Below are 14,452 nucleotides of genomic sequence, written 5' to 3'. Positions count from 1 at the left end.
TTGAACTGAGCTGGAACACAAAACTTTGATTTTCATTACCGTGATGCAATGAATCTTGGGACAGTGTAGTCGCGCTGCTGTGACGCGGTCAGTCTTCAGATTCAGCCTCTGAACTGGGACACAGCTAAAACAAATTTCTGTTGTGAAAAATTATCATGCATTTTTCAAATCAGAAATTCTGCTGTTTCATGGGGTGATACATTTCACAGAAATCCTCAGAAACGACATGATGCTCTCCCTGGAATAATAAAAAAAACAAAACATGAACGTGCTGCAGTTAAATGACGTGAACTAGTGGTTTTCAGGTCATGTGATCAGACCTTCAGAGATATTTTCTTTTTCTTTTTTTTAATTCAGAATAAACCTGCTGCCTTACATTTTTTTCTGTCACAAGATTATTTAAAGCTCCTCCAGTGTAAAGGTGTGTGTCCATGTGTAGTGTGATTATAGATCAGCTCTAGCTTCTATATTAATACTGTGAAAGTATCAAAGCCTCAGTCCACAGAGAAATGCACACAGCCTGTATTCAGAAACTGAGCCTTAAAACCAGCCGTCAGGACTTCTGGAACTTTGTGATGTCACAACAAAGCAGTCACCAAGCCCCGCCCACCTGGACCCACCATCCAAACCTTGCAGGATTTGGTTTCTCTGAGTGTTTTTACCTGAAATCTGCTTTATTTTTATTGGATCACTCAGCTCTCTCAGAAGCCCGAGAGAGGAGATGTAAAACTACATGGAGATGGTTTAAATATATCTTCTTTTGAATATGGATATTTTATTATATAGAAAATATGGACCTTTAAAAAGTCTCGTCAGATCTGATTGACGTGAAAACCACTGACCAAACTCGTCATTTTACACAGTTTTACTGAGCAACTAAAGAAAACTGCAATGACTGGATGTTTGTTTGATTATTGCTTTACAGAATGTGGCTAATTTGTTTGGAAATAGATAATATTATTAACATCCCTGCAACACTGCTACTGGAAAAACAGAGGCCACTTTTTCAAAGTTTTTTTCTTCTCAGAGTAAAATTACTCCGAATCCATGGTTTAGTTAAAACATTAGTGGATTAGTCTGAGTACAAGAAACTCGATTTTGATCTGAAATCTTCCTAGACGTTAAAAAACAAAATTTCATTTGCAAAAAAATTTGATATTTTTTTCCTTATTTTTTTATTTTTATTTTTTACAGATTTCAGTTTTTGTCTGTGAAAGAAAAAAAAGCCCCAAATGAAACAGAGTCAGTCTCTTTAGTAAAAATCTGAATTAAACTGCTACATGTGTTTTCCTCCGGCTGCGTTTCCTCTCTCTGTGTAGCGTTCAGCTCATGCTAAGTCTTATCGAGTTGTCTGCTAATCAGTTAGAAGGTTTAATCAGTCATGCAGATGCTACCAGCTAATGCTACAATCTTACGCTAACTAGCGAGGATATCCCGTCCCTTTAACGTGAATCAGCTAAGTCGTTATAGATGAACTTTGGCTCACTCCGAAAGACACGAACAGCCGTTAATATTTACACATTAAAAAAAGACATTAAGAATCATAAAGTGCCCAAATGAAACACATGAACTTCTGCTCTTTAATAAACTAGAAATGTCTCTACAGTGTGCACGTTGTGTTCCCTTTAAATTCATCCTTTCTGAAACTTCACATCTGTCCAGAACAGATCCTTTGTTTGGATGAGGAACATTTCATGCTTCCTCCCTCCCTCCCTGCCTCTCTCCCTCCTCCCCTCCCCCCTCCACGCTGTAGCATGGCTAATCACCAGGTGCCTCCTCGGTCTGTGGATTAGGGCTGTAATTTAGAATAAAAGTGACGCTTCTGTGCGCAGCCTGAATACTGCTGTCGAGATGGTGTGAGCGGGTTGTTTCTGTTTCCTCCCTCACGTGCCGTGAGGTGACGGAGGAAGAGGAAGGAGAAGACACTTGCTGGTAGAAATTGGCACAGTAGAAACTGTTCTCAAATAACCGTTAGCCAAAACTTTAAAAACAAAAACAAAAAGGAGAGGAGGAATCTTAAAAATCTACTTCTAGAGTCTGAGCTCACTACAGATACACTGGGATTTACAGCAGGTTTTCAGCCCTACACTGTCAGCATCGTGTGTCAGAGTGTGGAAACTGAACTGAATCAAAGGAAATGACCCCGTTTAGACCAGGCTGGTTCTGCCTGTTGAATCTGGATCGTACCCTGATCAGGTTTTAACCACGTTTCATCTGTTTTTAATTCTAAATGCAAATCTAATCAAATATTACATGTTGTGGTGTCGGCAGGCCGAGAGGAACATCCTCCCTCCCCATGAGAGAAACCAGAGCCTCTACATCTGCCTGGTTCCCTCTGTGTTAGCATGTGGGGGCAGAGGAGGCGGAGACACAAAACACCTTAAGTTTTCTCCTTAAGTCTGACACTTAAGGTTAAATTTCTCCTCGGCTGAGGGGGTTACTTAAGGGTGTTACACAGAATCTCTTCAAAGGTTTCCTTAATTAATGAAAAAAGTTAAGGTAATTTGCAGCAATGAAAGAAATTTTACAGCGGTAAAATCCTACTGTTGCCATGGAGACCATTGATTTGCTGCCATTAGCACTTGTGATATCTGTGATCACCTTTGGGAAGCTGGTGACGGGAACTTCACCAGGTGAACTTTAGTCTCTAAGGTCTTTTGTGCAACAGTTCAACTGACTTTAAGTGATTCCTTAAGTTTAAGACTAAGATCAGGAGAAAACCGAAAATATTTAAGGGAACATTTTAAGGAAACCTTAAGGAGAAAACTTAAGGGTGTTTTTGCAACTGTTTTTATTTTAAGGAAATCTTAATTCAGACTTTAAGGAAAATCTTAACTTAAGGTGTTTTGTGCAACTGGCACCAGGATCTGAGTTCAGGTCTCACTCCAGTCGACTTCCGGTGTGTCAGCTGGGTGTCGGGACTGGTGGGTTGTAGCGGTCTCCATAGCAACCCCTTCCACGCTCCATCGCTGTCCTTAACTTGAGTCAAGGTATGACTGTTGGAACTGGCACCTCCTCATTGGTTAACCCGGTCAACGTCCTCCCCAGCTGCTTCCTGTCTGTCCGCCTCCTTCCACCAGACCCACCAGAGCTGGACTGAGATCCCACAGACTGAAGCCCGTGTTCTCCACAGCCCGTCGGTCCTGTTCGTTGTGTTCCCGTCAACGAGCTTTACTCAGGAGGACGGAGGTTTGACTAGCTAGCAGGGCCGGTCCGACAGCCGCCATGTTTTTTACAAAACTGGGAGAAGACCTTGAAGTACACCCAGAACTCGCTGAAGGGATTACAAATCCCATCTGGTCTGTGAACGCCTCGGGATCCTCCAGGAGGAGCTGATAAGCCACCGTGACCCCACCCCCGGATAACCAGAAGAAAATGGACGGGTGGAGATAAAATATCTCATGCATAACATCCAATTTAGTTTGCACTTTAATCCCAAAACCACCTCCTGAAGTGACTGACATAATCTGTAAATATCTATTCCAGAGTCCAGAAACCAGCAGGTAAAATGTGGCTGCAGGTTTTCATTCCGACTAATCACAGCACCAGCTGATTCCACTTAGCCCCTCCCACAAAAGATTGCACTCAGCTGATACTTTGATCGATTGCAATGAAAATGTTCAAACCCTTCGATCGTAACGGTAGATGGTCGAGAACTCAGAACGTGCTTTTAGCGAGACCTAGACCTGGCTGCAGAACTCTGGATCCCATTGATCCGGTTCAGTTCTAGATCCTTCCAGACGATGAAGGAGGATTTGATTCATGTCACATGACTGCTACTGAAGGTCAAATGTGTGACACAGGAAACAAAAACAACTCAGGTCAGTGTTGGAAACGTTCTGTCATCTTTCTCTTCGGTCCTCTTCAGATCCTGCCCCCCCTCCCACCTGGAGACCAGAGTCTCAGACGACCTGAAGACAGTCCCACCTTCTCTCCGGACACGTGGACACCCAGGTCTGTCCGGTCCCTTCATGAGGACACAGACAGACAGACAAGCGTTCCTGGAAGTGAGAATCGAATGTGAAGCGAAGCTGAGGCCGCGGTGCATCATGGTCCCAGGAGGATGTGATCAATGTCTGTTTGAAGTATCCTCATTAAGGAGGGTTTTGTTTTTTCATCAAAGAGATCTGAAGAGAGCAAAGTGTTCCTGTGCGTGGGAGGGGCTGCAACAACAAAAGAAACGTGTTTCCCATGAGTCCTCGGGAAACAGTCTGATACGACATCAAAAGAAACAGTAGATTTCCAATGAGAGCCAGAACTACCTACTGATTTGTAAAATAATTTCCCGATCAGGGGAGTGATTCGTTCCCCGGTGTGGTTGGACCTGTCGAAGTGATTCTTAACGACTACCCGCTCCAGAGGCGGCGCCGCCCGGCTGACCCGGGGCACAAGGTTACAGGGCGTATAAAAAGAGACGGCAACGAAATCTTAGTCGCAACAACAACAGATTTAAGTGTTGACGTGAGTCTTAGGAGCGCTCACAGCAGGGCCCGATGGTGCTCTCCAGGGACATCTGGGACGAGTGGCGGATGAGCGGCGCCATCGTCGGGTCCACCATGGAGGAGGTAGGAAAGAGCTTGTACCAGCCAATCACCATCGTGCTGAGGTCCAGCTCCTCCAACAGGATTCGGGCCACGCCCATGAAGCATTTGCGGTCCATCCGTCCGTAGTTGCCCCAAACGATCACCTGTGGAAAAGACAATTATTTGTTTAGAATAGATCAATACATAAACGCAGAGCTCATCGACATGACAGAGGAAGCATAAGGCGTCTTTGAACAAGAAAACATCTTCAGATATTGAAATGCAAAGATAAGTGACGATGTAATAACCTTCAAAACTGTCATCTTACTCCAACCACACATTAGAAGAATTACAAAAGACCAAAGTATGAGCCAGATGTTGTAAACAATTGGGGCTGAGCCCAAACTTAAGATGAAACCGTCGTGTGTGAACGATCCGCTAGCTGCCGGGCGACCTGTAGATGGCGATCTTTCCCCAGTAGCTCAAAGAACTCCACTGATTGGCTGGTCCAGATAGAGTGAGAGGAAACGACCCATGGCTGGAGCTCTATAAGCCACGCCCCTTCGCTCTCACTCCACCTATGCTGACCTTCTCTCACATCTAAAGAGTTTTTAGTCTCACACTTTGAGATTATTTCCCATCATGCTCCAGGTGGAAAAACTGTTTTTTTGTACGACTTTTTTGCACTTTGAAATGCTACATTATTATTATTATTATTATTATTATTATTAATATATAAAATCAGGAAGTCAACATATCAACAACTCAACTATATTTGTCATGATTTGCCCCTAAACTGACTGTTTGGACTTTGTATTTATGATTTCCTGTTTTATTTTGAAATTATTTTTCTTGCCAAACAATCGAGATAACTGGAGCGCGCCGCAGCTCGAATAGAAACTCGTCGTTTAATGTGAGGACGACATAAATATATTTGAGAATCTCAAATGCTGAAAAATTGGTGCCCACTGAACACATGAACGCCTGAACGTTCACGTACCTGCCTGGTAAACACCTGAGTCCATGCTCCAGTTTGTGAGATGATGTCATCTGGGATACTTTCTCAGACTTCAGAAAGTTCCCTTCATACACCTGTTTTCACCACAAGCTTTACTGTTCTTACTGTTATTGACTACTGACTGTCTTTGATGTGATGTGATTTGATTTGATTTGATTTGATTTGATTTGACAGGTAAACTGCCCCTTTAACACTGGAGCATCACTTCCTGTTTCCCTCAGGTTATAGGCAACTCAAACACCTGGTTAAGTTTGGAAAAGATTGTGGTTTTAGTAAATATATAGTAATATGATTAAACTGTGTCAACACTTGCTTCAGGTTAGCACTGACTCGACGTGATATTTACCCTCTGACCTGCGGACCAGCATCCTTAGCGCCACGCTGCTAACGTGGCTAAAAACATCACACTTCCTGCAGAACATCATGCACTGCGCTTCACTCTGCTTCAGTTGGATTTTCCTTTTGTACTTTACTGCAGGAAAATAAAGTTTTCTGTCAGTTTTAATTAAAAGTCTCATAATGAGATGAAACTGCAGTAAATATTTCACTTTCTCTTTCTAACTCAATTTGGCAAAAAATTTAAAAAACAACCCGAATCCTCGGAGACATCAGCAAACCTGCAGCGTTCACTGACAACGGTTTAAACAGGCTTCCACTCTCAGTCTGTGCTCATATTAAAACTATATATTATATAAGTTCAGTCTTCAGGGAGACCTCAGAGTTTCCTGAAACGTGGCTTCAAAGAACCTTGAATCCCGCACACAAAGAATTCTGGGAGTAACGGAGGAGGAGACAGATCAGCTGGCGAAGTGATGAGGTTAAGAGGGCGGGGTTAATTAGCTTTAATCCAGATGGTTTGGAAATCTGTTGATAGTTTCTCTATCAGATGGATGGATGGAAGACTAAATCGTAATTGAAAATAAAATTAGATTAATCCCCCAGCGCTCCTGTGTGTGTGTGTGTGTGTGTGTGTGTGTGTGTGTGTGTGTGTGTTCGTCAAGTTTCCCTCCTCTCAGACGGACCGACATCTTGTCAAGCGACAGACAAAATAATCAATATCCGTCTGCATACGTGTGTGTGTGTGTGTTTGTGTGTGTGTGTGATTGTGCTGGTGATTTCCACAGAGACTTGGAGGAAAAATCTGCTTCAATCTATTTCCTTCCATCTTTGACGGAGAATCGACGTCTGTGTCGGGTCCTGACCTCGACCACGACAACGCAGGAGAGGGAGACGTGGAGGAGGAGGAGACATGGACGTGGAGGACAGGAGGAAGAAGTGGTGGAGAGTGACGTATGGAGGAGCAAACATGCAGAGTCCTGGATCCTGGACTGATCCAGTCTCTGGGAACAGGAACAAACACAAACACACTGCAGGAGCTGATGGACGCAGACAAAGGGATTTAATTAGAGAAACACAGCATGTTGCAGTGAAGTGAGGAGAAGTGGGCGCACCGTGACACCAGCAAGTGGGACAGAAAATTCATCTGCTAAATATAAAGTGGGATCCTTCGGTGTACATGTGCATCTAATGAAGGGAAGCTTAAAGGTTCTGTACACGAAATTTTTAACAGTAATACAGCAAGTAAACAACTGTTTTTTATGTGAAGATATAGAGGAATAATATCGTCCTGAGCAGAGAACGAAGCCACGCCCCCTTTGTGTGTGATGTAATCTGAGTTTCTCTGGTCTTTGTTTTTGTTGGCCGGTCAGGTTGAGTATACTAGTGCATGTATGTGGACCCAGGCTTTCGTCTATAAAGGGATACGTTTTTTCCAGCTCCATCAGTGTCATTGGTGCAGCCAGTCCCAGTGGATCAGTCCATGTCTGAATTTCTTTCCCAGTCCGACCGTGGAGCCGATACCGGTCTGGTTTACTGAGAGGAGAACCCTACGAGCTGCTGAAAGCTCCAGCTGGACTCAGAACTGTTTTTTCTTCTCCTCCATGTGGCAGTAACTTGATGCTCCATGATGCTACATGTCTGTTTTCATTACCGATGGCTACAGTCGACATGCTAACATTAGCTAACTTGCTGTTACAGTTAATGTTGCTATCGCTACTTAGCTAACAGTCAACATTGCTGTGGAGCGTATCTTCTGCTCCCAATCAAATCAAAGTATAGGTATAACCATTGGCCAATTGTCACTGTTTTACCCTTTTTCAGAGGATTGGACATAACCAGGAAGAAAACAGAAAAGCAGTTGAAGGAAACAAATGACTTTGAAACTATGAAATTCAAAATTAAAAGTACATCTTATCCCCCCTCTAAATAAACTCTGAGAATGTAGGAAATGTAAAAAAGAAAAATATTCTAAATGTTATGAGCTAATTTTCTGTCACGTACTTTTTGTGTCACAGGCTGTGTCCTGTGTAAATAATAACAATAGGAAAACAACCTGTCAGATCTTTAGTATCTGGACACACAGGACAAGTCGACAAACCAAACACACAACAGAATCAAAGCAGGAGATCAGAGAGGAAGTGATGAAAGGACGGGAGCAGAGAAAGACGGACAGCCGATAATTGAAAAAGAGTCGTTAGCAGCTAATTACGCTGCAGTGACGGGAGCAGCAGCAGAGCATTCTGGGAACATTCACCGAACACACAGCAGCTCAGAGGTACAAACTTCAGAGCCCACTGACCTGACCTCAGTTAACCCCTGACCCTGCAGCCTGTGTCAGACACTCAGTACAGACATGATTAAAACTGAAACTTCAAAATAAGAAAATCCCTATTTCAGACACTGATACAACAGTTACACTGATTTAACAGTCTTGGCTGGTTTCAGCTTTTGTACCTCACACTTTAAAGCTCCTCCAGTGTAAAGGTCTGTGTCCATGTGTAGTGTGATTATAGATCAGCTCTAGCTTCTATATTAATACTGTGAAAGTATCAAAGCATCAGTCCACAGAGAAATGCACACAGCCTGTATTCAGAAACTGAGCCTTAAAACCAGCCGTCAGGACTTCTGGAACTTTGTGATGTCACAACAAAGCAGTCACCAAGCCCCGCCCACCTGGACCCACCATCCAAACCTTGCAGGATTTGGTTTCTCTCAGTGTTTTTACCTGAAATCTGCTCTATTTTTATTGGCTCAGAAAACAGTCAGCCAATCAGAAGAGAGGCTCAGAGCCTCCTCTCTTCTGATTGGCTCACCGACCTGTTGTTACTAGAGCTCCAGAGAGAAGCCTGAGAGAGGAGATGTAAAACTACACTGAGATGGTTTTTATATCTTCTGATGGACCAACACTTCAAATAAAACAAAATATATAACATAATAATTTAATATTATTAAATAAAACACTAGAAACGTGGAAAACAGGGACCTTTAATAACTTCCTTTAATAAAAAATCCACCTGTACTTTGTGCAGAGATCGTTTGGCCTCAAACTGATTGACTCCACAATCGTACAGCGCAGCAGGAAGTGTGATGAAGTGTTTTCATTATTTTTTCTCGGGCTGTAAAGTCCTGTTTGAACAGAGGAACATTAACTGAGATTAATAAGAGAAATATAAAAACTACAACTATGAACACAGTCAGAAACAGTCGGGACTCTGCAGGATGTCAGACACTAAAATCTGTAAAACCTGAATTAAAGCAGATTTTCCTTCACTGAACCTAAAACCTGAATCCTCTGCTGTGATATTTAAATGAACCCGTGTCTAAAATCAACTGCTGTGAATGAAAAGCTGAATGAATCCTCGGCGCCGCTTCGCTAAATCAGGAAGTGACAAATTGAAAAGCGGCGCTGCTGCTGATTTCAGCGGTTTTCTTTCTCCACTGTGAATGAGTTCGATGAAAGTCGGAGGACAGAGACACAGACAGCAGATAATTAAGAGGGAGGCGTTTAGTGGCTAATTACACAGAGACAGGATCAGCAGAGGGGGGAGAGTGATGGGGGGGCGAGAGAGAGACAGAGAGGGAGGGAGAGAGAGAAGGAGGAAGGTAGGAAGTAAAGAAAGAAAGGTGAAGAACAGGAAACAGAAAAGAAGGAAGTGAGGCAGCTGTAAAGTCTTTTAAGCAGCTGAAGCTCTGGTCTCCTCTTCATCTGAGCCAGAACCAGATCCAGATCCAGACCCAGACCCAGACCCAGACCCAGATCCTGACCCAGATCCTGTTACAGATCTTGATCCAGATCCAGACCCAGACGCAGACCCAGATCCTGATCCTGTTACAGATCTTGATCCAGATCCAGACCCAGACCCAGACCAAGACCCAGATCCTGATCCTGATCCTGTTACGGATCTTGATCCAGATCCAGACACAGACGCAGACCCAGAACCAGACCCAGACCCAGATCCTGATTCTGATCCTGATTCAGATTCAGATCCTGATCCACACCCAGATCCTGATCCTGATCCAGACCCAGATACTGATTCTGATCCAGATTCTGATCCTGATCCAGATCTTGATCCAGACCCGGACTCAGATCCAGATCCAGATCCTGATCCACACACAGATCCTAGTCATGATCCAGATCATGATCCAGATCCAGATACTGATTCAGATCCAGATCCTGATCCAGATCTTGATCCAGATCCAGACCCAGATCCAGATCCTGATCCACACCCAGATCCTAGTCCTGATCCAGATATTGATCCAGATCCAGATCCAGACCCAGACCCAGATCCTGATCCAGATACGGCTCTCCTGTGTCACATTCATCCATCCACCACCTCCTCCTCCTGATGTGGACTCTCCGTTCATCATTTCATCGTTTCATGCTGCGTTCCTATTGGTTGGTTTGTAGGTTGTAGGAGGAGCCACATTATGAGACGGTCATCCTAAATTTGTGGTGTTGACAGAATTTGTCCCAGGTTGTCTTTGGTCGCCTTCATCGCCATGGTTACTATAATAACAGTCATGGCTTGGTAAGGTTTAGAAAAAGATTGTGATTAAAATACGTACTTCCTCAACATTAGACGATCTCTGTTGTCATGGTTACAATAATGACAACAAACGGTCATGGATAATAGAAACAACACGGGAATCGAACACACCGCTCTCCCGTGTCACATTCATCCGTCCTCCGGACCTGGACTCTGTCTCTCTTTATACGTCACCGACACTTTTCCTTTCGCTCCTGTCATCATCACTACGACCACTAGATGTCGCCTAGCAACAACACGTAACTATGATGTCATAATGACCTGCAGCACAGGTGACCTGTGGGCTCGTTTCTTTCAAACAGGAGGACGGTCTCAGTTATCAAACGTTAGCATGCTAACACCATAGACGCCTGTTCAACATCAGCACGTTAGCTTCGTCACCGTGAACACGTTAGCGTGAAAACTGTCTGTGAATCAAACCCTGTTTAACGTCTGTTTCGTACCTGTCTATTTCCTGGGCGGTGTGGGTCGTGACTGACCTGTGAGGATGTGTCTCACCTGCACCACTTTCCCCTGAGGGCTCTCGGAGAAGACCAGGACCTGGTTGTAGAGAGGATCCAGACTCTTCCTCACTGACTTGGTCTTCTTCTTGGCCACACACACGCCGTTCTCCAGGAGGTAAACTTTGATGTAGGCGGCTGGAACGACAGCAGACAGAAGGTCAATTTTCACGACCTCGTTTGATCAGCTGAACACACAGATTATTGATCATGACTTATCATTTTCTAGATTTGATTTCAGGTCCTGGAACACACACACTGTTGGTCCTGTATGTGAGAAGATTAAAGATTCAACTTTGTCTTCTCTGGTTTCATTTCATCTCTTCGTTTCACGTTCTGTTCATTCACATTAAACTCTTCTCTCTCTCTCTCTTTCTGCCTCCTGTTCTGTTCATCATCTTCTCCTCTTCCCGTCTCTCCTGCATTGTTTTTTTTTGTTGTTTCCTGTTTTGCTGACGCTGTTTTGTTCTTATGTAATTAGGATCAATGGCTGCTTTCATATTAATATTATGCAACAGAGTGAAGCTACAATCAGAGTTAATAGTTTGTTGTTGTTACACAATCAAACAAATTTAAAAACACAGTCACGTTGATCGGGTCAGTTTCTGTTTCACAGACTGATTGATTTTCATTTCACATCCATATTTTATCTGTGGAGTCAGTGTCTTCTCAGATTTGTGGGTTTTTTTATTCTTTATTATTTATTCTTCCTTCACTCATTATTCCTGGTTTTGGAGGAACTGTATTTATTTTGAAGTGTGTGTGTTTATGTGAAATCATTGTGTGTCTGATTTATTGCAATAAAATAATAGATCATAAAAACGACTCGAGGTCGTTTCTCTGGAGTTTCATCTGTGACGCAGACTGTAAATAAAGATGGACGACGCCTCTGTGACGTCGCGCTCTGGTTTCTGAAGCTCAGAGTGAGCTGCTCCACCCTCGCCATCTTGGCAGTGTCTGACTCCGCCTCCTAACTCCCAGCTAATCCAAATATGTGAAAGAGGAGGGGCGTGGGTGGAGCTGAGACTTTGATGCATGAGCATAGGTTTAAAATGTCCACTGCAGCCTGTAGCTGTTATTCACTGGCTCCTGGTGCATTCATGTGCTGTGGGAACTTCCAGCGTTTAACTGACAGACCGGGGGGGGGGGGGGGGCTCAGACTGACCTGGAGGTCCCTTTGAACCTTGTTTCATGGTGAGTCCTCTGGCCTGGACGACCTCCACCTCCAGACCTCCGTTCCTCTCCAGCAGACCGATCTCTACGTCACCTGGACGGGACAGAGCACAGGTGCACTTCAACACTGACGCTTTTAAATGATGATTTATCAATGAAGTAAATACACAGTGATGGAAAACATGTGAGACAGTCTGAGTCTGAGTCCAGAACCAGAACCAGAACCAGGTCAAGACCAAATCATTACATCATATCCTGTCACAGTTTCTCTCAGTCAGTTACTTCCTGGTTTTTCTCCCTGTGTTCCCTTGTGACTCCGCCCCTCCGGTTTGTCTGTGTTTGTGTGAAGGTGCAGTGGGCGGGGCTTCCTCTACCTAGTTTTATGTCTCCCGGTTCTCCTGTGAGTCTCAGGACTCCAGACCAGAACCCTCGTTCCCCAAACCCACCGTCCAGCTGCCTGCTTCATCCACCAGATCCCAATCCCGCTCCACAACCTCAAGTTCCTGGACCATCTCCTCCACGCCACGCCCTGCGACACCGTCACTACTCAACCCTCCAGCCACAATTCCCCATATTTCTCTCTTTTTCTTTATTAAGTTTTCTCATTAAATCCAGTTAAAAACCTGCGTTTAGATCCAGAACTAAAAGTCAAACATCACAATGTCGACCTGGCAGAGACTTTAGTCCAAAGAAGCTTAAAGGAAGTGGCTCCAGAGTCCAGAGGAGCAACGACCAGAACACAGAATAAACAGAGAAGCTGTTTTAGCTTCATGAAGTGATGCCTAATACTTTCAGCCTCTTTTAGCTCATTGTTGTGACTTGACAGAGTCTCACTGTGCGATTCAGTCACAGTTTCCTGATCCCGGGAAACAACAGCAGCTGAAGAAATGAAGAGCTGATGGAGAATAAATTCAAACTCTGCGTTCAGTCGCTGAGCAGAAACAAGATGACTGAATGTGTTTGCTCACGTTAGCTTGAACAGCTTTGTAAAGAGACGTTCTGTGTGTCTTTAAAATCTGTATTTTTCAGGTTTAACAGTGAGAAATGAAACTTTTCTCATCCTCTCTCTGAAAGTCACAGTTTCAGTTCAACGTCCCAGAACAACAAACACGTTCCTCTGGAAGTGACAGAGCGCAGCTGACGGCCAAGTTATTCTGGGTCCTCTGACATTATGTAACGTTAGACTGGACAGCCGGTCTGCGGTGGAGCCGGTCCAGTTACTGTCACTGTTGTCGGGCCAAGGACGCAGTCTGACTGCCAGAGAGGAAACTGACCCACTTACGGCCCGTCAGAGCCGAGGAGGACGACCCAGCACACGCAGCCTGTTCAGGAGGACGCAGCCGCTCTCAGTGACGAGGAGAGAAACTCTTTCTTTCTTTTTCAACTTTCAAACACATTTTTTATTTTTCATTTCCTGTTTCAGGGACGTTTCACAGAGTCGCTGCTGGTTCTGACCCTCACAACTTCATCATTTACTTCTCAGGAATCATCTATACCTCTCTCTCTCTCTCTTCTATATATATATATATATATAGATATATATATATGTACATACATATGAAAATAAAATAAAAAAGATTGACTGACTGCAAGAGTGATGTTGCCATACATGTCTCCTATAAGGTGAAATATTGTTGTCACATATAGACATCCTCTGTATGTATGAAGATATAAGTTTATAACATGAAATCCCCACACTAACATTTGTACATGTAAACATATTAAGAAATATCTATATTATGAATTTTTATATGGTATAACATGTTATGACCTTATAGACCAATAATATATATTTAAATCATATGTGCATGCTTATTAAAACACACATATAAATATTCTACATTTTTATTTTTGTTTTTAGGATTCATTTCTCATTCATTTTAAACATGTATCTTCACATTCTGGGAAAGTGTCTCAGATTTTTGGACTCAGTTTAATAAGTGCTCAAAAATAAAGATTATTATTATTATTATTATTATTATTATTATTTGATATCAACATATATTTACAGGCTTTGGGATGGATATATTTGTAAACCATACATATATAATAATTGTATGGGCTGGAAATGTCAATATATGAAATTGTTTCAATACGTTTCATATATAATTTTTTAGATGTTTGATTTTATGTGTAGATATATATATATATATATATATATATATAATCCATATATGAACATGTAATATATGTAATGTATTGGATTAGTGTATCGGATGTCTCACCCATGGAAGTGGTCGCCAGCGTCTGTCGCCCGACAAACTGGGCGGGTCCCATCCCATCCAGGAAGTCGCTGAACTGGGCGTCAGATGCGAGACACATGCCGCTGTAGTTCAAACTGTAGGAGGCAGA

At 43.2% G+C, this 14,452-nt stretch overlaps 1 protein-coding gene across 1 annotated transcript in view; it reads right to left on the bottom strand.

The window, feature by feature from the left end:
* Positions 1-3,847: 3,847 nt before the first annotated feature.
* The window catches only part of rims4 (regulating synaptic membrane exocytosis 4), a 36,905-nt gene continuing 26,300 nt past the window's right edge, over positions 3,848-14,452 (bottom strand). The window contains exons 3-6 of the mRNA XM_023394637.2: positions 14,326-14,438; positions 12,093-12,194; positions 10,926-11,065; positions 3,848-4,687 (exon numbers count right to left, since the gene is read on the bottom strand). Of these exons, the coding sequence (XP_023250405.1) occupies positions 4,469-4,687; positions 10,926-11,065; positions 12,093-12,194; positions 14,326-14,438 (574 nt within the window). The 3' untranslated portion in view covers positions 3,848-4,468. The remainder of the gene's footprint in view (positions 4,688-10,925; positions 11,066-12,092; positions 12,195-14,325; positions 14,439-14,452) is intronic.

The sequence above is a fragment of the Seriola lalandi genome, unplaced genomic scaffold (genome assembly GCF_002814215.2).
Source record: "Seriola lalandi dorsalis isolate HSWRI2012SDOR001 ecotype SW California unplaced genomic scaffold, Sedor1 jcf7180002054950, whole genome shotgun sequence".
NCBI lineage: Eukaryota > Metazoa > Chordata > Actinopteri > Carangiformes > Carangidae > Seriola > Seriola lalandi.
Note: the sequence above shows the minus strand (reverse complement) of the source record. Positions and strands in the feature narration are given on the sequence as shown.